We start from the raw sequence: 21647 nt of genomic DNA on the forward strand, positions 1-21647 counted from the left end.
ACAGAATCCAAAGCAGGCTCCAGGCTCTGAGCTGTCAGCACAGAGCCTGATGCCAGGCTCGAACTCACAAACTGTGTTATCAGGATTTTAGCCAAAGTCAGATGCTTTATCAACTGGGCCACCCAGATGCCCCAATCTTCTGATACTCCAAGCATCTTCCCTGCTATTATTTTGTTCTACACAATACTATATTACCTTTCAAAAACCAAGATACTGGATCACTCTTCTATTTTAAAACGTTCAATAATAATAATGGCTACCGTTCGTTGAATATTTATCATGTGCCAGCCCATGTACTTTATTTGGTCCATCTCCATTAATCCTTCAAAAACCCCATAATAATACTTTGTTAACTCTGTTTTACAGATGAGAACATTGAAGGTTGGTGACATTAAGTATCTTGTGTACAGTGGAGAGGTTATTAAGGCTTGAACTAGGATTCAAACCCAGGCAATTGGATTCCAGAGCCTGTGTTCTTAATCATCCAGAGACTATACTGATTATTAGCTTAAGTTTCAGCTCCTCAACTTAGTGTACAAAAGACTGTTTCCAACTTCATCTCCTGCCACTCCCAGCCAGGTACTTTACATACTACTGTCACAAATTTTCAAGCTTCCCACCCCCCGCCCCTCTCCCAACTCCATGCCTTTCTGCTATTTTCCCTACTCCAGTCCTACCTCCTTTCTGGAAAAATTCTTCTCATCCTTCAAGGCTCACCTCAAAATATAATCCTCTCACTGATGCTTTTTCTCCAAATAAGGGAGTCAACTCCTTCTTTATAGCTCCAATAGCACTTTGTACAAAATTTGTTATATTATTTATTTGCAATGATATCTCCCTCACTAGAGTGCCAGCACTCCAAGAGAATCTATCTTACTTAAATTGTATCTAATCCAAGCCTGTATCCTCAATGCCTAATAATTATGCTTTGGTACTCAATAAATGTTGCACAAATAAGAGGTTCCAATCCTCTGCCTATTTATATCCTACCCTTCCTTCAAGGTCTCTTTCTTCCTATACAAACCCTTGTTAGACCATTCCAGTCCAGAGTCATCACTATCTCTGTTGAACCCAAACGAGTCACTGGCTCTGTCACTTATCTAGCAATTAATGACCCATCCTTATGACATATATAAATAACTTCTCATGAATACTTATTTCTTCAAGGACCAAGTTTGTTTTTCATTTTTTATACTTTTGTTGTCTCCCTACAGTTCTTAGCATACAGCAGGCATTTAATAAATATTATGCTATTTGATTATTCTGGTGTTCCAAAATAAATTTTACATAACATACAAGGATGCCCAATTATCTTCAGCTAATTTTATCTGTGTGTAAATAAACACTTTTATGATAAAATGAAATGAAGTCATATGACTGGTATTAAGATAAACCTCATTTAATAAATTAAGATTCTTTTCACCAAACTTTTCCTCAATTCTTGCTAATTCATCGAATAGTTCTGGAACCTGAGCTTTTGCCTTACTACTGAGCAGCTGTATTTCCTCCTTGGCATTTTCCTTCTAAGATGACAATTACCACAATGTTCTCTCCTTTCCTCTCTTTCTCCCTCCCTCTATCTCTGTCTCTCTCTCATATACACACACACACACACACACACACACACACACACACATAATTTTCTCTGTTCCCTCACTTTCTTTAGGACACATGGTACTGAAGATTTATTTTAGTATGCTTAACAGTTTAATGGGGGTGGAAGGAAGAAGAAAAATCATTTTCAAGAGTTATCTTTTTAGGGGCGCCTGGGTGGCTCAATCAGTTAAACATCTGACTTCAGCTCAGGTCATGATCTCGAGGTTTGTGAGTTAGAGCTCCACACTGGGCTCTCTGCTGTCAGCACAGAGCCTACTTTGGATCCTCTGTCCCCCTCCCTTCTGCCCCTCCCCTGCTGGTTCTCTCTTTCACACAAAATAAATAAACGAACTTTAAAAAAAAAAGTTATCGTTTTGGATAGGTAAGTCTGCAAAATAAATTTTGTAAACAAAAATTAAAATTCAAGTTGCTTTAAAATATGATGAAATAGAACTAGCAAGAAACACTGAAGTAGCCATGTGACCCAACATATGTGGGTCATCTAAAAATCTGTAATGAAAATAAGCAATCCTAATAAAACTAAGGTACTAGACAATTCTTGAGCCAAGTGACCTAAGATTTATAAGCAGGACAGCTGGCAATAGAACCTAAATGAATGGTAAGTCTGCCCAACAGAAATGTATCAGCTTAAAAAACAACACACACACATACTTCAGCATTTTGGTTCAATCTGAAAGTCTGATCACCTAAGACATAAGATTAATATAACCTAGGAAATAAGGAAAAAATATTGAATGCAAAAGAAAGTGAGTCACATTGTACATACTAAATGAACATATACACAATATAGACAATGCACTCTAAGTGATAACGGTGAATTTTTTATATCAAGACTAACAGATCTAATAATCTCAAGAGACAATCAAGTTTTACAAATCTGGGACCTCATTTATATGGCAAAAAGCACTTAAAAGAAGTATTTAAAAATATCTGGAAATAAAAGGTAGCATCTGGACAATTCAGGTCAAGTAAATTGGCGGGGGAGGGAGAGGGGGGAGAGCAATATACATAAATTCAGGGTTTTATGCTTCAATTACAATACCAATTTTGCTGATGTGGCAGTAAGGCACTTAGGCAGATACAATTAGCCATTTTTGCTAGTTTGTTTCTATTTTATTTCCAACTTCTTATTTTAGCTGAAGAACAGAAAAATGCTTAACAGAAAATAGCTAAGAGGGCATATTATCTCACCTAAACCATTGGGCTACTGCAACTTTCAAACAGAATTTGACCTGAGCCAGCAGCAGCTGGAGTAGGCTCAGAAATGAATTTGCCTGAACCAACCAGGAAACCTAATCATCCATAATCAGCGATATAATAATTTCACTAAAAGGCTAATTACGTTAATACATGAATCACCTACAGTATTTCCAGATCTCAAACTTCACATGAAAGTGAACTTCAGGCACATGATCTTTAACACAGAAAGATCTATATCCCCTTCAAAACCGGCCTCCTAACTAGAAGTGTAAGAGCATAAAATTTAGAGACAAAAAGGAAAAGTTTCAGAAAGTAAAAGACTACCTGTATTCAATGCCAATGATGGTGTCCATAATATTATTACTATGAGATGGTATAGATCCAAAACTAGCACATACTACACTTATAAGAAATCTGGATTTTAACAAGTTGAACCAGCACCGTGGTCATGTATTTTCTGGCAAGGGTGTTCTCTCTCATCAAGTAAAACATTATGGTACAATTACTGAAAGAAGGCAAGCAAGAAAGAAGCCTGAAGATGAAATCTAAAAATGGTTTCTGTATGAAAGGTGAATTTCCCAGTATTTCTGAGGAAGCCAGAGCTGAGATGAGCAGGGCAAACTAGTCTGTTTCCACCATTTCTAAACATGTGATCCTTATCAGCCTTTCCAATTGCTAATGAATTCCATAAAGAAATCAAAATTGTCCTGGTGAAGAATATACTACCAAGCACATGAGATCTTATATCCATGAGCTCTGTTTATAATTCTATAAATGTATAATTTTCCACACCAACAAGTTCTTTTCCTATTTACCTAAATCAAATGACTTTTATTCCACACCAATAACCTATAAATATGACTGTTGTGGATTCACAACTTACCCCTAAGGAATATACCTTATGTTTGCAATCTTATTTTTACCGTATTAAAGCAGTACAGGGAAAACATTACCATATATATGACAAAAACCAAGAAGACTCACAAGCATAAGGATAGCAAAAACTCATTGTTCGGGAATGTGACTAGTCCTAATAGTAGGGTGAAAAGTGCCCAGAGAAATGAACATACAACTCATATACCTACTCAGAAAAAGAAGAGTCAGCCCATGTCTCTGTTCCCAACCCCTGCAAAACTTAGGATAAATGCCTGAACTACCAATCTTTTTTTCTCTTCTTCTCTTTTTATACAGATTTCTCAGGATTCCATAAACTCTTTAATCAGCTCATTCCAATGACTGGCCCAACTGGATATACCACTAACTTTTAAAAATTGTCTACATAAGCCTGGATACAAATCAGTGTTATCATTAAAGGAGGCTCAAATTGAAAAATTAAAATTAAAAAAACACAAAGGAAAAAGGTTTTCTTGTTCTTAAATATTTTAATGGAAACATTTCTGGTCAAATTGCAAAAAGTGGACTAACAGTGTTTAAACATTGTACCAGTATATTTGAGAAGCTGAATGAAAATGAACAAACGAAAGAAGTATCTACCTTTCCAAAATAAATGTAATACGGTAAAGAAAACTTTATTCTAAGATGATGTCAATGTATTGACCAAGCTGCATGGTAAATAAAAATCATTTCAAATTCTGTTTTTCACCTCCACAGCAGTGTATGAAGTTGATGGGCTCTCCTAGAGAGCATGGAAATCTGAAGCAACAGTCAATTTGCCCTCAATTTCTCTATTTAAATTTTTTCTGCTGACCTGTTGTCGGTAAACATACATATATTCTGCCCACCTGGAAATATTTAATTTTTTTCTATGGGTATGTGTTCACAAGGTGAGGGGTAACCTTTTTTGGCCTTTGACCAGTGTCGACGGTTTTCTAAGTAAATGCTTTTTCCTATCAATCAGGTTTTTTGTTTTTTGTTTTTTTCTTTATGCTGCCTTTTCTCCATCTTCTCTGCACTTAAAGCCAGGACCCCAAATCCTGCCTCGTCTCTTCACCCTTGTCCAATCCCACATGGTTCCCCCAGTTTCCGCGTAGAGTGACACCTGAGGGCCAAGTGCGAACCCCTGCGGCTGGCGCTAACTAGGCGCGAATCGGGCGGACGGCTGTCACTGGGGAGCAGGCGTGGGCCAAAGTCGAGGTGATTTCTGACTGCTCATCGCCCGGCCCCGCGTGGCTGAAGGTCTCCGAGCCCCTCGGTCCGCCCAGGCAAGCCAGGCGTGCAGCTGTCGCGGAGCAGGAAGCTAATCGCGGCCTCTGGGCCGCTTTGACAGGCCCAGGAGGAAAAGAAAGGGGCTCACTGCAGATCGGAGACTCACCCCCACAACTAGAAGACCTCGAGAGCGAAACCCCCGCCTCGGGCCTGAAGGCATGCGGGAGACCGCGGAGCCACCGCTACCGACTCAGCCCAGCCCAGCAGGGGCCCGCCCAGGGGCCACTCCCCAAGGGAGGCAGCCAGTCACTCGCCCGCCCTTCCGGGCCCGCTCCGGAGGGGACGGTCTCCCGCCCGCCCTTACACACAGCTCCTCAGGCCAGGCCCCCAGGGCTTCGTCCACCTCTCACCTTTGACGACGCGGTCAGCCCCGGGAGGGGGCGGCGGGGGCGGGGGTGGGGGCGGTGCAGCCCGGGCCGGCTCCGGGGCGGCCATGCTGGGCCCGGGGCTCGGCTAGGCGCTGGGCCGGGCGGGGTTGGGGGCGGGGGCGGCGGCTACCAGAGCCAAGCGGCGGCGCCGCCGGGGAACATGGCGGACCCTCTTTCCCTACAGAGGGGCTAAGACCGGCATGCACCGCGCTTGCGGGGGCGGGGGCGGGGCAGACTCTAGGGACCTGAGCAAAATTACTGAGGCTGGAAGAGAAACAGGACGAGGCCAAGGGATCAGGTTAAAATTCTGGGCAGGCAGAAACAATAGACCGTGAAGAGGGAGGGCTATCTATTGCTAGTAGCTGCAGTGAATGAGCGCTAGGAAACATGACATTGGCTCTCATGGAGCTCCTAGTAAGATGGCGAGACTTATTCAAACCTCAGAATCTCCTACTAATAGAGAAACAAATGTATAACAATTTGACTACCAAATCCGAGTACTTTGGTTGGTAAGGGACAGGAAAATAGAGGAGGCACTGTAGGTTCTGGAGGGAAGTGACCGTTCAAAATGGAGTTTGAGAATCTATCTGACCCTTATGTTTAGAGCCTGGAATTGTCAAGAGTCTGAAGGCACAGGGTGAGAATATAGATAGAGCAGAATAGGCTCCAAGGGTTAAGAATCAAAATAGGTAAGGGGAAAGGGATGACAACCAAGGGTTGTCAAGTGACAAAGTATACACCTGAAAAGGACACAGCCTCCCTCTTGATCCATTCAGAAAATAGAGATTTGGAAGGCAGAGGGATACATAGAGAAATTAGTTCCTCATAAAAAATATTTCATATGGTACTTCTGTGCACATACAGAATCTGAGCCCTGATGACTTACGGAAACTTTATAGGGATGGACCTTCATGGGGAAGGGAGTAGTGGGACAAGAACTGATTGTTCAATCAATAGTTACTAGAAGGTATGTGTATGACAGTAGGAGATGTACTGAATCACAGGGCAGAGATCAGCATAGCCACTAAGATCTATATATCTTGATGGCATACAATCCAAGTGGCATGAGAAATTCCTGCTATCCTCCTGAACATTAAATTCTCATAATCTGTTCATAATGGATGGTGTTAATTAGGTAAGCAGTGGCCCAAAGGTCTCAAAGAACACCTTTTTACCTCTTCTTTCTGTCAATTTCAGTGATCTTGAGACGTGGGATAAAAGAGGCGGGGAAGTGTCCAAAGGGTATTCTTTGCAAAGGAAGCCCACAAAATATCCTTTAGAGGGAGAATTTGGGAGTGAGGCAGAGGTGAAAATGGCTGTTTCTGTGCAATAATTGTTCCTCTTCACCATCAGTAGCTCTACCTGCTTCAATGATTTGAGGACAACCAGAGGAAGTACAGAAATTCCACAGGGAAGGCAAGGGTAGCGGCAGCCACGGGAAGAGAGCAAGGAAGGGATAGGAGGCACAAACTTGTAGAAGGAGGGCACCAAGAATACATAGATCAGCAGTGGGTTTCTAAGAGGTGTCTGAATCCCCAAAAAATCTCCCTAAGGAGGGAAGGATAAAGCATGTAACGTTGTGTTTTTTAGTAGGAAAGGAATAGGAAATACACTAACAACAGTAATAACAAGGAAAGCCATTCTACTTTAGGGGCCCATTAATTCCTACCTTTAGTATATATCCAACTATTTGGCTCCTCACCTTCACTCAGTCAAAAGACATACACACATACACACACACACACACGTTTGTGCCATGGTCCTCTCTTTGGGAGCCCCAGGCCCCTGGGAATTGATATTTCTTGCTTATTCAGGCCTTCTCCTCCATCCCCGACATAAAAGAGCAAGAGCATACAAAAGGCATTAAATAGACAATTAAATCACAAGGAATTAAATACAACTATCTTAAAGATTTATTAATGAAAAATACTTTACAAAAACAGTATGTTTGGCCCTAAAATAGTTTAGCTGACTCTGAGGGTTTACAATGGTGACTGTGCAAGTGGCAGTAATGGCTCTGCTGCTGAGGACAGGAAGGTGTGTTAGTGTGCCTGACTCCATCTGTTCAGAAGGGCAAATGTTACGTTGGCAGCTCTGCATTCTAGGCCTAAGGTGTCGGGGCACAGGGAAGGCTGACCGTTCATAATTACGGGGCAAACAGGCTGCCCTGAATGATGTGGTCAGGACCATGACCACACAGCTACATGTCCCCCTGAGGATGAGATATGGGGAGACAGAAGGTCAGGTAATAAAGATAGGTAAGTAAAACAAAGAATAGAAGTTGGCAGTATACTAGGGAACACAGGATAAAGGCTCAGGTGCAGGTGGGGGCATAAAGGATCCAGGAATAAAATGGTGACCCTAAGATCCTAAGAAATGACTAGTGTCTGGGGTAATATGGATTCATCTGTAAAGTGGCTCAAATAGAGCCCAAACCACAGTTGCTTCCTTTTGCTAGGTGAAAGGAAATTGGAATTTCAAATATTCCCTCTCAAAGAGCCAGGTCTTGTTAGGGGTTCCTGGTACCCCTAGGACACTGCCAACTCTTACATCGAGATGAGACTAGCACAACCCTAGCAGGGATGCAGGGTGCCAGCTCCTCCACAGTACAGTTTAACAGAGAAGGCTGTGGTTCCAGGAAAGGGAAGGGGTGACCCTTACCACCTATTGTGCTGCAGGGCCCTTGCCCTTATCTGCTCTCTTCCAGGAGCATCTGCTAGAACAAATAGAAACTCCTCTCCCCCTGTTCTCCTGTGCCCAGATTGTGGGGCATAACTGCTTTGCCTCCAGTCATCATCGGGGGGCATATCTACTCTTCGAGGACCAGGGGCTCGAGACCCAGGAGTAGGACCCAAATTCCAAGCTGACCTCAGGGGTTCATGAAGATTGCTTGATGGTGGAGACACAGGGTGAACAATGGGAGGGTGGGAGGATGAATGGAAAAGATCCCCCCAGGACTGAGCATGAGGAACCTGAAGGCCCTGCGGCCTTTCTGGTAGTGTGGCAGTGTGTGTCAGTTGAGGCGTGCACCCTGGAGTACTCAGGAATCTGGCCCCAATATGCTGGTTGGTCTCTGACCATGGTCCCCAAGAGGCATCTATTCTGGAACGATGGGGGAGACTCTGGTAGTTCAGAGTCCTTCCTGTGTGCTTGACCCCCTGGCAAGTTTCACCCCTGTCACACATAGCCAGAAACTGCTGGACACTCCTCGAAGTTCCTGAAAAGAGAAAAAGAAACCCAAATATTAAGCATCTTCAGTAAACCATTCTCCTTCCCAGAGGATCATTCCTGGCTGTACCTCTCAACTCCCCACACCTCCAAGAGCATACACCTCAGGGGAAGAAGACTAGCTTTGCTTTTAATTTCATTTTTAAGAATTCTTAATATACATCAAAATCAAGTCTCTTCCCTCCTACCTGGGTAAATGTTGCCATACTTCCACTTTACTCCACTATAATTCTTCCTCCACTCCCTCCCCAGGAATGGCTCCCTAATATTGCAAATGTATACTCAGTGTAACAACTCTACTCTTAGAGCCACCACTCCAAAACATCACTCTGCTTTTTTAATTTGGTACCTTCACTCTAGTTAATCTGTTTCTGCTTGCATTCTTGCTTAGTCTCTGAGATCTCTGTTTTTGTTCACACACTCCTACCACATATATAGTGTGGAATGTCTTTTCTACACATTAATTCCCCTTTACTTAAAAAAAAAACAAAACAAAATACATAATTTTTAAAAATCACTTCTAAAAAATACTTTCCATTCTTTATTTTTATAGCCCATCAACATCTGCAATATATTCTTATATGCATGCACATTCTGATTATTTCAGCTTTGAGCTCTTTAAGAACGGAGAGCTACCTTCTTTCTCCCCTATATTCACTATAACATTTAGTGCAGAACAGGCTGCACTAAAATACTGCCTGATGGATCAGATGCCCCTAACAACTGTCAAAGGGGCTGGCTACCTGGCTGTTCCACTGAGTGATAGAAAGTTCATCTACCCAGAAGGTCTGCTTATCCAAACCTCCCTAAAATTTGGACACATATCAGCAATACTACTCTTCTGTTCTAGAACCACAACCACTCCCTGCCCCAAGGCATTTATATCTGTAAGCCAGGGTTTCTCAATCTCAACACTACTGATATTTTGAGCTGATACTATCTGTTGGGGGTTGGGGGTGGGTGTAGGTAAACTGCCCTGTGCTTTGTAGGATGTTTAGCAGCATCCTGGCTTCCACTTAATTGATGCCAGTAGTACCTCCCATTTCCCATTGAGAATCATTGCCTTAAGCTATAGATTCAGCCTCTTCATGTGGAAGAAAAGTAGCAAATCTTACTATAGAGGGTCAAAGAAAGCCAAAAGGATGCTACCCACCTTCCCTAGGATTGTCTGGGTCTGTATATATGGCACAGGTATTCCATACATAGGGTCTGTCCAGGTTTCCCATTCATTCCTTGTCCTCCTGACTATACCTCAGCTGAGATTCAGGGGATAGTAGGAGAGAAACTAGCTATAGATGACACTTTTTGTTTTGGGAGGATCCTAAAGACTGAATATTAACTCCCCTTGGTCACTTATAAGCTTATCATGATAGAGCCAGTTCAGTTTCTAAAGATCTAGACCAGAGCCCCCAAAATCAAAGAACCATGTTGCCCAAGTAATAATTCAATCACAATTCACCTAAACCAATGATTGATCTTAAAGTGGTAATTCATATCCCTTTACCACCCACCTTGGGACTCCCCCACCCCCAGTAGGTATACTGATTTGATCTTTCTAGGTCATCCCTGAAAAGTACCACATTCTGGCACATAATATTAGATTTGGGGAGAGTTACCTGGGGGTCTATGGGGCTCCCCTGTCATGCTGGGCATCAAGACATCTGGGGACAGGAACTGTGGTTGGGGTGGGTAGAGTTGGGGACCAAGGAGAAACACAGGAGGGTCATGGATGACAGGGAGGGAAGAGGAGCTGGAACAACGGTGCCCGGTTTCCAAAGGCTTTTTCCTCGAATTTGATGAATCCTTATAGTGAGACAAGACAAAAAAACATAAAGATGAGGATTAACACACAGCAGGATATGGTTGGGTAAACACAGTGAGGCAAGCAGGGGAAGATGGAGGGGATTAGAGTACCAATATGCCTAGCTCTGGAGAGGGACCCAATTGACTCACTCTTCCCATGAGCTCCTCTAGGGACATCCAGACCACTATGAAATGGAGACACAGAACTGCAGATCCTCTTCCTTTAACCTTTCTCATAGCCCTCACTTTCCCATTCTTTAATGCTAACAGTAGAGTCAGACTGAGATAGAAATTTAAAAAGAGAAAAAATAGGAAAGAGAAAAAAAATCAGAAAGACTGCGAGACTGAAAAAGAAAATTCTATACTCTAAATATTGGGAACTAAAAATGTATCTCCTTAAATATACAATCAAGAATTCTGCTACTCCACCTTCTCCCCCGTCACTGCTATAGTGCAGTCTCCTCTTTTGCCAGTCAAGTTTGTAACCACTGATGCTTGTGTCAACGACTATACTCCACTAGTCATTCACTTTTGTGGCAAAGTCTCAGAAATAGCCCCTTTAACATTTGAAACACTAATATGTCCAAAATCAAACCAACATCATTCCAAACTCCACCTCCTGGTACCACATTTTCCTAAGTCACCTAGATTCATTCAAATGCTGACATTGCCCTTGATTTCGCACTTCTCATTCACGATTCCTTTAGTTGCCTTTGTCAAGAACACTCATTTCTACCTATAGGTTTTATATTTAAACTCAACTGGACCACTCCAACAGCCTCCAATCTGATCTTCCTATCCCAGCCTGCTACTTCCTCACTGTGGCCTGTTAAGTTCCTATGTGTAGCAATGGTGATGATCTTTCTCACTTTATCTCTACCATTCCTGTGCCTTTTTCACTGTGACTTTCTTAACTTTCCCCAACACACCAACCTCATTCCAACTCAGAGCCTTTTCACTTTCTGTTTCTGTTACCTGGAATAGTCTTCCCATGGCTCACACTATCATATCACTGACGTCACTGATCAAATGTTACTTCCTTAGAGCTGATTTGCCTCACTACTGTATCAAAAGTAGCCCTGAAAATAACCACTATTACCTCTCTATTCCTTATCCCCTTGCTTTGTTCTATTCTTCTTGATCATACATTGTCTGGGGTTTACTTGTTTATTGTCTTTCTCTCCTGGTAGAATACATTTCTTTTTACTCCAGTATTCCCAGCACCCTGAATAGCACCTGGAACAGGCACCTAATAAATAATATATTAAATAAAACAATCTATATACCAGTGTATCTTATTTCCTAACCAAGTTGTAAGCTATTCAAGGGCAAAATTTGTGTTATTTCATCAGTGTACGCTCATAGCAACTACCACAGCATGGAACATAGGAAGCATTTACCATATGGCCTAAGGACCAAGTGCCAGTCCTCTCAGCATGTGACATAGCCAACTATTCCTTTATTCTGCACAGAAGAAGTGATGCCACGCTGGTTTCCCTTTTACCTCTCTGGTCCTCACTCCTTTTAGGGTTCTTCAGATAAACCATTTAAATATGATATTCATCAGAGATATATCCTTCTTATAATATTCTTTCCTTCTCCTCACAATATTCTTTCCCTCTTTTCAAAGGTTATGATTCTTGAATCTTGGTTTCAAGCTTTTATGTGTCACATCCAAAGGCCTACCAGATATCTCCACTCAAATATAGTATATCCAAAATTATACATATCTCTTCCCTCAAGTACATCATTGTCAACCAATAATTCCAGGTTATCATCCTTGATTCTCCTCTCCCCATATGAATCAGACACCAAGTCCAAATGATTTTTACTTCCTCTTTGGCTCTCCAACATGTCCACTTCTCTCTATGCTCCCAAACTTCGTACTGTGGTTCATGATATGACTCTTAGTTATATTCTTTCCAGTCTCATTTGTTAATTCTGTCCAACAGAGTCCTCACCAGACTCTAATCCTGCCATACCAAATAAACTTTTAATTCAATGAATATCTGCTTGAAGTCCCTTTACAGACTATATTCATTTTACTTCCTTCAGGAAGCTTTCCCTGATCCCTCAAGTCTGGTTTAGATGTCCCTTCTATTATGCTTCCATAGCATTAAATCCTATCATATTATAATTCTTTTATTTATCTGTCTCCCCAGGTAGACTGTAAGGGCCATGACAGCAGGGACTACATCTAGCTCACTCACCACTATATCCCCAGCACCAGGCACAATACCTGGAACATATGCTCAATAAGCATTTGTTTAAAAGAATGAGTCAGTGAATAAATAAATGGTATAGGAATCAGGAGAAAGAAAGCCAGCTCCCTAGAAGAGTAACAATTTGCTATTAAATTCACTAACAGTACATGAGAACAAATGTGAGGCAGAAAAGACCACCTTCCCCAACAAGAATGACAAGATGTTCACGGTTGTTTAGGAACTTATGAACAATAACTTGGAAAAAATGACTGCTGTTTGGGAGGGAAAGTGGATCTGAAGGACTAGTGGAACAGAGACTTGGTTTTCTCTCTGTACCCTTTTGTACCTTTTTATTTTTATATCATGTATCTAAAAAAAATTTTTTTTAAATCTTTATCAAACTGACCTGGTGAACAAGCTTTAGTGCACTAGAGCTTTGCATCCTAACCTCCATTGTAATGAAAACTCAATTTGCTTGGGCAAGTATGTGAAATTCTCAAAAGCATAATTTATAAACCCAGCCACTGAAACTATCTGACTTTGTTGATCTCTGTTGACTTGGTTGTCCCTTTCACCTACAGATCACTGCATTAATTCCATATGAAAAGCCTCAAGGAGGAAGATTTTAAATCACTTTCCTTTTCTTGCCAAGCACATGCTTTATTTTAGCATGAAAGCATACTAGATCCCATTCAATCATATACTGGAGTGGGGAGGAAAAGGCAAAAAAAAATATCTCATCCCATCTCTTCCCTTCCTTTGATTAGTACAATGGGTTTTGATCCAATCAGCAGCCATTGATTCTCAGACTTCTCTCAAGGCTAGTAGGACTCTTCTCACCCTAGGGAACCCTTTAATATGCCTTCCAGAACTGCTCTAGGGAAGGGACATCCCTCTGGGCTCTAACAAAATGTATGTCAATAAAGTAATGACTATGTGTTATCATTTTTGCTGAGTGCACATGGCCTTCCCCCAAATTACAGCTTTTAATTTCCCCTGCCCCTTCACATATAGTGTATTTTTACCTAGCAAAAGAAATACAGTGCTCTGAATAGAGACCCTGATTCTACTTACAAAACTGTGGGAAGAGACTGGAGCCTCGTCCCTCTCTGAGACAACTGTGCCACTGAGACTGCGTGAGATGCGGTGAAAGTTCTCTGCACCGTACTGATCATCCTCCCCATACTCCCTGCTGGGGCCTCGGCAAGGTGCAGCCTTCAAACACACAGACATACAGAGGCAGACACAAAACACCAGACCTATGGTTTTCCCACAGACCCTGTCCCCAGGGATATGGGAGAAAATAGGGTAAGACTCACTACTAAAGACCTGAATTAATGTATTTGAAAGGTAGTGGCCATATGACAATCTTTTCTCATTCAAAAGAAGCCCCATCATTAACCTTGTTCTCTTCTAACAGCCCCATATTACCATATTCCTGCTTTACCACCAACCCTACCAGTTATATCTTTCCACACTTCCTGTCCCAATGCACCACCCCATGCCAGCACTTTAGGACCTGAGGCTGCTACCTGAGAAGCAGGCACTGTGCTGGCTTCATGGAGACTGTGCTCCATTTCTGCTGTTGGGGTCCTTGAGAGACCAAGGCCAGGGGCTGAGTGCAACCTCCTCCCCACACCATCTGCAGAGCCTGAGGAGGAAAACATAAATACAGGTTGAAGCCATCTCTTCTCCCGAAGCCTAACTTCAGCATGAGTGCAAGAAACTCAGTTCTTTTTTCATGGAATAACAAATAAGCATCCTTAAATCCAGTGAAGGATGTACTCCTGAGATGTAGAAACAGGAGTTTCAGAATACGGATAGTTTCCTATAGGCCACAAGAGTCTCAGAACACAGGCTTTAAAGAACATTGTTATAGAAGGGGCTCTGTGGACAGACAACTGAATGTCCCCATCTTGCCTCGTTTCATTTATGTAAGCACAATCAGCTTTACTTCTCTCAGACTTACGCCCAAGACTTAAAATATATACAGAGGAAATTGTCCGACAAAGTTGTTCTCTAGAGCATCTGTGATGACAAAGGGAACATTATCTTCTGTCCAGTTAGAAATTGAAATGAACATAGTAATCATCTATCAAACCTCCTCATATTATATAACAGGAAAATGAGTTCCAGGGTCTGAAAGGTAGTAAGTAGATTAACCAGAATTAAAATTCAAGTCTCTTGATTTTCACTTCCTATTACTATGAGTAGGAGCTCTTCAACAATATTTTATATGTGTAATGCTCTTTTATTTCCCCATTGGCTTCTCTCAATCACTAAATGCTTAAATTCTGAACCATTACTAAATGCTTATCTCTTCCTCAACATCTTGCTAGATTATTAAGAGCTGCTCCAAACTGGATATGTGACTCCCAAGGGGCTCGCCCCAATACAACTAATTAAGTCTTCCATTCTGAAAATGCACATGCCCTTGACCTACATTTGATGTATATGTCTATCACCAATTCATGTCTTGATTTGATATTTTGATTCTAATATATGTATCTGGCTAAAGGAAGATATTCCTGATACTAATCTAAAAGATCAAGCTAAATATTACTTTTAGTATTTCCTGGTACTTAAATGCAGAGGTTCCAATACCACCTGAGATTCATCCAGGAGCTTTTAAAAATACAGATTCCTGTATCTCTCCACAGCCCTGCTGAATCAGAATCTTTGTGGTGTGGAGTCTGGGAATATTTCTTTTTAAAAGGTTCCCCAAGGGGCACCTGGCTGGCTCAGTCAGTGGAGCATATGACTCTGGATCTCAACATTGTGAGTTGGGAGTAGAGATTACTTAAAAGTAAAATCTTTAAAAATCAATAAATAAAATAAAATAAAACAAAACAAAAGGATTTCCTGAAAAGCATAGGAGAATATCCTCAAACATTGTTGAAGAAAATTTGAAATGTTATAGTCTTCTTAAAAAGCTGTTTAGAAATATCCATTAAAAATGAAAATATATTTACCCTTTTATCCAACAATCCTACTCCTAGGAATAAGAAGCAAAAATACCAGTTTACTGAGGCATTATTTAAAGTGGCCAAAAAACTAGAAATAAAGTAACACCCATTTATAGCAGGATGGCTAAATACACTATGGTATCTTCAATAACAAATATTGCCCAGGGGCACCTGGGTGGCTCAGGTGATTAAGCTTCTGACTTCGCCTCAGGCCATGATCTCACAGTTCCAGAGTTTGGCCCCACACACGTTGGGCTCTGTGCTGACAGCTTAGAGCCTGCTTCAGATTCTGTGTCTCCCTCTCTCTCTGCCCCTCCCCCTCTTGCGCTCTGTCTGTCTCTCTCTCAAAAATAAACATTAAAAAAAATTAAAAATATTGCCCAGCCACTAAAAATAATGAATTGAGTTAAACTAGATGACTTAGAGGGATTTTCATAAAGTATTGTTAAGTTAAAAGGGAAAAAATTGGGGCGTCTGGGTGGCTCAGTTGGCTAAGCACCTGACTCTTGATTTTGGCTCAGGGCATGATCTTCTGCTCATGAGATCGAACCCTCTGTTGGGCTCTGCACTGTGCACAGCCTCCTTGAGATTCTCTCTCTATCCCTCTCCTGCTCATGTGTGTGCTCTCTCTCTCAAAATAAATAAATAAACTTAAAAAAGGGGGGGGAGGAATCTGTAATACTAACCTTAGGCCAAAAAAACAAACAAACAAACAAAAAACCGTATATTTAGGTCTACATAGGATTATATCAACAGAAAAATACAGAAATATGCACATTAGATTACTACCTGGGAAGGTGGAGGATAAAAGGCAGGGACTCATGCAAGGGGATCAGAGATAAACAGGAAAATGTCTGTAATAAAAACAACATGTGTGCTGTCATCCCATTTATATAAAATTATTTCTGTGTTTTTTAAAAAAACACTCCTCAGCTGACTCTGATGGGCAGCCAGATCTAAAAATTGTAGCTGTAATGGTTAGAATTTGGTGCTCTTCAAGTAAAGTCAAGTGTGATTCCTAGACAAGGTGGTAGCCACTGGAACCTTCTGAAGGGAATAGACTTTTTTTTTTTTTCATTTTTTAAAGTTTATTTACTTATTTTGAGAGACAGAGACAGCAGAGTTGGGGAGGCGCAGAAAGAGAGGGAGAGAGAATCTCAAGCAGGCTCTGCACTGCCAGCACAGAGCCCAACGTGGGGCTTGAACTCATGAAACCGCGAGATCATGACCTGAGCTGAAACCAAGAGTTGGACATTTAACTGACTGAGGCACCCATGTGCCCCTGGGAATAGACTAATTCTTTTAAAGATATTTCAGCAGAGATGAAGGTGGCCACCTATAAGGAGCTGAGGGGATTTATGGATTTGACAGAAGGTAGGGTTAAGATGTACTGCTCAATAGTAACAAGAAGAAAGCCTACCAGACATCATGCACTTCCTGATATAGAAATACAAAGTACCATCTCTGAAATCTTATTTAAAAATATTGGTGGGGCGCCTGGGTGGCTCAGTCGGTTGAGTGACCGACTTCGGCTTAGGTCGTGATCTCGCAGTCTGTGAGTTCGAGCCCCGCATCAGGCTCTGTGCTGACAGCTCAGAGACTGGAGCCTGCTTCAGATTCTGTGTCTCCCTCTCTCTCTGCCCCTCCCCCACTCATGCTCGCGCTCTCTCTCTCTCTCTCTCTCTCTCTCTCTCTCTCTGTCAAAAATAAACAAACATTAAAATAAATAAATAAATAAATAAATAAATAAATAAATAAATATTTTGGGGGTGACTGGCTGGCTCAGCCAGTAGAGCACATGACTCTTGATCTTGGGGTCATGAGTTCAAGCCCCACTTTGGGTGTAAAAATTACTTAAAAAAATAAAATCTTTTTTTTTTTAATTTTTTTTTTTAACATTTATTTATTTTTGAGACAGAGAGAGACAGAGCATGAACGGAGGAGGGTCAGAGAGAGGGAGACACAGAATCTGAAACAGGCTCCAGGCTCTGAGCTGTCAGCACAGATCCCGACGCGGGGCTCGAACTCACGAACTGTGAGATCGTGACCTGAGCCGAAGTCGGACGCTTAACCGAATGAGCCACCCAGGCACCCCCAAAAAAATAAAATCTTAAAAAAAATTGAACCTGATTTTAATTAAGCCTCTATCCCTAATTACCAGATCACAGAAAAACAGGGGCTAGAAGAACATGTTTAAAAAAAAAAAAAAAAACTACCAGAATATAATCAGTAAAATCTAGAATGTGGATTTGACAAATGACCAAATCTTCCATAAATAAATTACCAGACAAAAATTTTATAGGCTAAAAAAAGCCTTGAGACATATCAACCGAATGCAATGTGTAGATCTTGTTTGAATACTAATTTGAAATAAACCAACTGTGAAAAGACATATATGGCACAATTGAGAAAACGTGAATACTGGCTAGTTACTATATTACATTAAGAAATTATTGTTAATTTTTTAGATATAATAAAATTATAGTTTTGCATTTAAAAAGATTCACTATTTCTTAGAGATACATTCCATATTATGTATGGATGAAATGATATAATGTCTGGAATTTGCTTTAAAATAATCCAGTAGAGGAGTGCCTGGCTGGCTTAGTCAGTACAGCATGCAATTCTTAATCTCAGGGTCATGAATTCAGGCCCCACACTGGGTGTAGAGATTACTCAAGGAAATAAAAATAAAATAAAATAAAATAAAATGTGTAAATAAGTAAATAGATAGATATTAAAATAATCCAGTAGGTAGAAGCTATAGGTAAACCAGAATTGGCCATATGTTGATAACTGGCCAAGATAATCACTATGGAAGCTAGTCATAAGTAGCTAGTCATAAGTACTAGCTTATTGGACAGCTATTGTAACATTTACTCTTACTCATTACTTTTGAATATATTTGAAATTTTCCCTAACAAAAAGTTATTTTTTATCTTTAAGATAATGTCTGCCTAACTTCAAAATTCTATGAAATTTAGGGGCGCCTGGGTGGCTCAGTCGGTTAAGCATCCGACTTCAGCTCAGGTCACGATCTCACGGTCCGTGAGTTCGAGCCCCGCATCGGGCTCTGGGCTGATGGCTCAGAGCCTGGAGCCTGCTTCCCATTCTGTGTCTCCCTCTCTCTCTGCCCCTCCCCCGTTCATGCTCTGTCTCTCTCTGTCTCAAAAATAAATAAACGTTAAAAAAAAAATTAAAAAAAAAATTCTATGAAATTTAGAATAGAGGTCAAGGACAATGTTTATACACAACTCTTTAGGAACTATAATCATGTCAAAATTAATCTGGTCACAAAACACCATATACTATACGATTCCATTATATCATATGTCCAAAATAAGCAAATATATAGCCAAAAACTAGATTAGAGGTTGCCTGAGGCTGGAGGAGAGAGGGGTAGGGGGGATAGGGAGTGACTACTAAGGGGTATAGGGCTTCTTTTTGGGGTGATTAAAACACTTTAAAACTGATTGTGGTGGGGCACTTTTGTGGCTCAGCTGGTTAAGCATCTGGCTCTTGATTTTGGTTCAGGTCATGATCTCATGGTTTGTGAAACTGAGCCCTGTGTCGGGCTCTGCATTGACATCGTGGAGCCTGCTTTGGATTCTCTATCTCCCTTTCCCTCTGCCCCTCCCCTGCTCACATTCTCTCTCTCAAAATAAATAAACTTAAAAAAAAAAAAAAAAACTGATTGTGGTGATAGATGGACATATATATATGTGAATATACTTAAAAAACACTGAATTCTACATATTAAGTAGGTGATTTGTATGATATGTAAATTATATATCAATAAGGCTTTTATATTTTTTTAAGTCATAAGTCAGATAGAGAAAAACAAATACTATATGACCTCACTTTGTGGAGTCTAAAAAAAAGCTAAATTCATTGAAATATAGAATGGTAGTTAAGGGGCACCTAGGTGGTTTAGTCAGTTGAGCATCCAACTCTTGATCTCAGCTTGGGTCTTGATCTCAGGGTTGTGAGTTTAAGCCCCGTCTGGGGCTCCATGCTGGACTTGAAGCCTACTTAAAAAAACAAAACAAAACAAAAGAATGGTAGTTGACATGGAGTGTGGGGGAAATGGGGAGATGTTGGTCAAAGGATATAATCTAATTAGAAGATGAATAAATTCTGGAGATCTAATGTACAGGATCATGACTATAGTTAACAATATTGTATTATTTACCTGAAAGGTGCTAATAGAATAGATCTTAAATGTTCTTACAAAGAAATTGCAATTATGCGTGGTGATGGTTGGGTTAACCAACCTTACTGTCGTTATCATTTCACATTATATATATGTCAAACCATCACATTGTACACCTTAACCTTACATGTTATTTGTAAATTATATGAATAAAGCGGGGGCGGGGGGAGAGATGCTTTGTAATTTGCTTTAGTAATTTGATGCTTAAAAAATGCTTTACAATAGGGGAGCCTGGGTCACTCAGTCAGTTGAGCATACGACTCTTGGTTTGGCTCAGATCATGATCTCACCATTTGTGAGATCAAGCCCCAAGTGGGGCTCTATGCTGGCAGCCCAGAGCCTGCTTGGGATTTTCTCCGTACTCTTTCTCTGCCCCTCCCCCGCCCTGAATAAATAAATATATTTTTAAAAATCTAAAAAAGAAAAAAATGCTTCACAGTAAGATAAAGAAGTACTCCCCTAAAGATATAGTCTATCATATACAGATCCTAATTGGCACTTTACTTCATTACCTACTTCCTGATTTATTCCACCTGATCCCTTCTTTATGTTAATAAAGACTAGTCTGGTTTGACAAGGATTTTAAGAACTGACTCATCAGATGGATATTTTAAATTAGTTTTTGTTCACTATTAAGCAAAAAAGTACTGTTTGGTACGTACTCTTTGAAATTGTTTACAGAAGTATAATCTTCCTGAAGGCTAATTTACCAGTCCATATCAAGAGATTTTTAAAAGTATTTAACCTTCAACTAGCTATTATCCTTGTAAAAATTTATTTGGAAGAGCTCATCAGAAATGTGCCCAAATATAAAGATATTCACCATCAGTTTATCTAAAAATTGGAAGAATTCTAAGCAAAGTATATAAAGTATCATAAAATTGTTGAATATATGATACATTCATATGCAGCATATTGTAGTCCTTAAAAGTGTTTCAAAAGAAAAATACTAATGGATATAATGTAAGAATATCATGGGAATAAACTATATACATATATTGTAATAATTTGCTTTTTATAAAAACAAAACAATATAAATATAAATACTAAATATAAATATATAGTATATATGCATAAAAAACAAAGCCAGAAGTAAACTCATGAAATTAATAGTGGGATTATCAATGATTTTTGTTAGTTTATATATTTTCAAAACTATCCACAATGAAAAATGTTCCTATTTTGGGTAACATAAGAATTTTTTTTATTTGCGTTTTTTTGGTAATATAATACTTGACAGTTTAATTTTAATTGCAATATATTCTTTTATATGTGTTTATTATTAAAACACTTGACATTTGTATTTTCTTTCTCCCTTAGACAGGAAGCTAATTGAGGAAGACACCAGCTTTTCCTCATTCTTTAGAATCTTCCCATCCTGCCCTGTCCCGTGTACCTAAGGAGAATATTAATAAACATTATTGCAAAGTCTATACTGTGATGCATATCCTAAAAAACATATCTTAATATCAAATCTTATATTTATGTGACACCCTCCCTCCCCAATAGCTTCTGGGAATAGCTTCTAGGTACTCAGTAAATACCTGTATGGCTGTATTTAAACATCAACTGGCAGTATAACCTGTACTGTTATGGAAACTGAGCTAAAGATAAAGTTCTCTGAGTTCAATTTCACAGAATCATACATATCATTTTAAGAGTTGGAGGGCATCTTGGGACACCTGGGCGGCTCAGTCAGTTGAGTGTTGGACTTCAGCTCAGGTCATAATCTTGAGGTTTGTGGGTTCAAGCCTTGCATCAGGCTCTGTGCTGACAGCTCAGAGCCTGGAGCCTGATTTGGATTCTGTGTCTCTCTCTCTCTCTCTCTCTCTCTCTCTGCCCCTCCCCCACTCATGCTCGCTCTCTCTCTCTCTCTCTCTCT

At 40.4% G+C, this 21647-nt stretch overlaps 2 protein-coding genes across 7 annotated transcripts in view; both read right to left on the reverse strand.

Moving 5' to 3' along the window:
• PPP3CB (protein phosphatase 3 catalytic subunit beta) overlaps positions 1-5635 on the reverse strand; it is a 76400-nt gene extending 70765 nt beyond the window's left edge. For 2 of the 6 annotated variants that reach the window (XM_049645233.1, XM_049645231.1), the window contains exon 1: positions 5334-5577. In XM_049645233.1, coding sequence (XP_049501190.1) covers positions 5334-5418 — 85 coding nt within the window. In that variant the 5' untranslated portion in view covers positions 5419-5577. Of the gene's footprint in view, positions 1-5333 lie in introns of all 6 variants that reach the window. The other 4 variants (XM_049645235.1, XM_049645230.1, XM_049645234.1 and 1 more) reach the window with 4 other exon arrangements.
• Positions 5636-7241: 1606 nt separating this feature from the next.
• The window catches only part of USP54 (ubiquitin specific peptidase 54), a 132134-nt gene continuing 117728 nt past the window's right edge, over positions 7242-21647 (reverse strand). Inside the window, 4 exon segments of the mRNA XM_049645225.1 lie at positions 7242-8568; positions 10196-10382; positions 13661-13801; positions 14119-14237. Of these exon segments, the coding sequence (XP_049501182.1) occupies positions 8009-8568; positions 10196-10382; positions 13661-13801; positions 14119-14237 (1007 nt within the window). The 3' untranslated portion in view covers positions 7242-8008.

This window comes from Panthera uncia, chromosome D2 (genome assembly GCF_023721935.1).
Source record: "Panthera uncia isolate 11264 chromosome D2, Puncia_PCG_1.0, whole genome shotgun sequence".
Classification (NCBI taxonomy): Eukaryota; Metazoa; Chordata; class Mammalia; order Carnivora; family Felidae; genus Panthera; species Panthera uncia.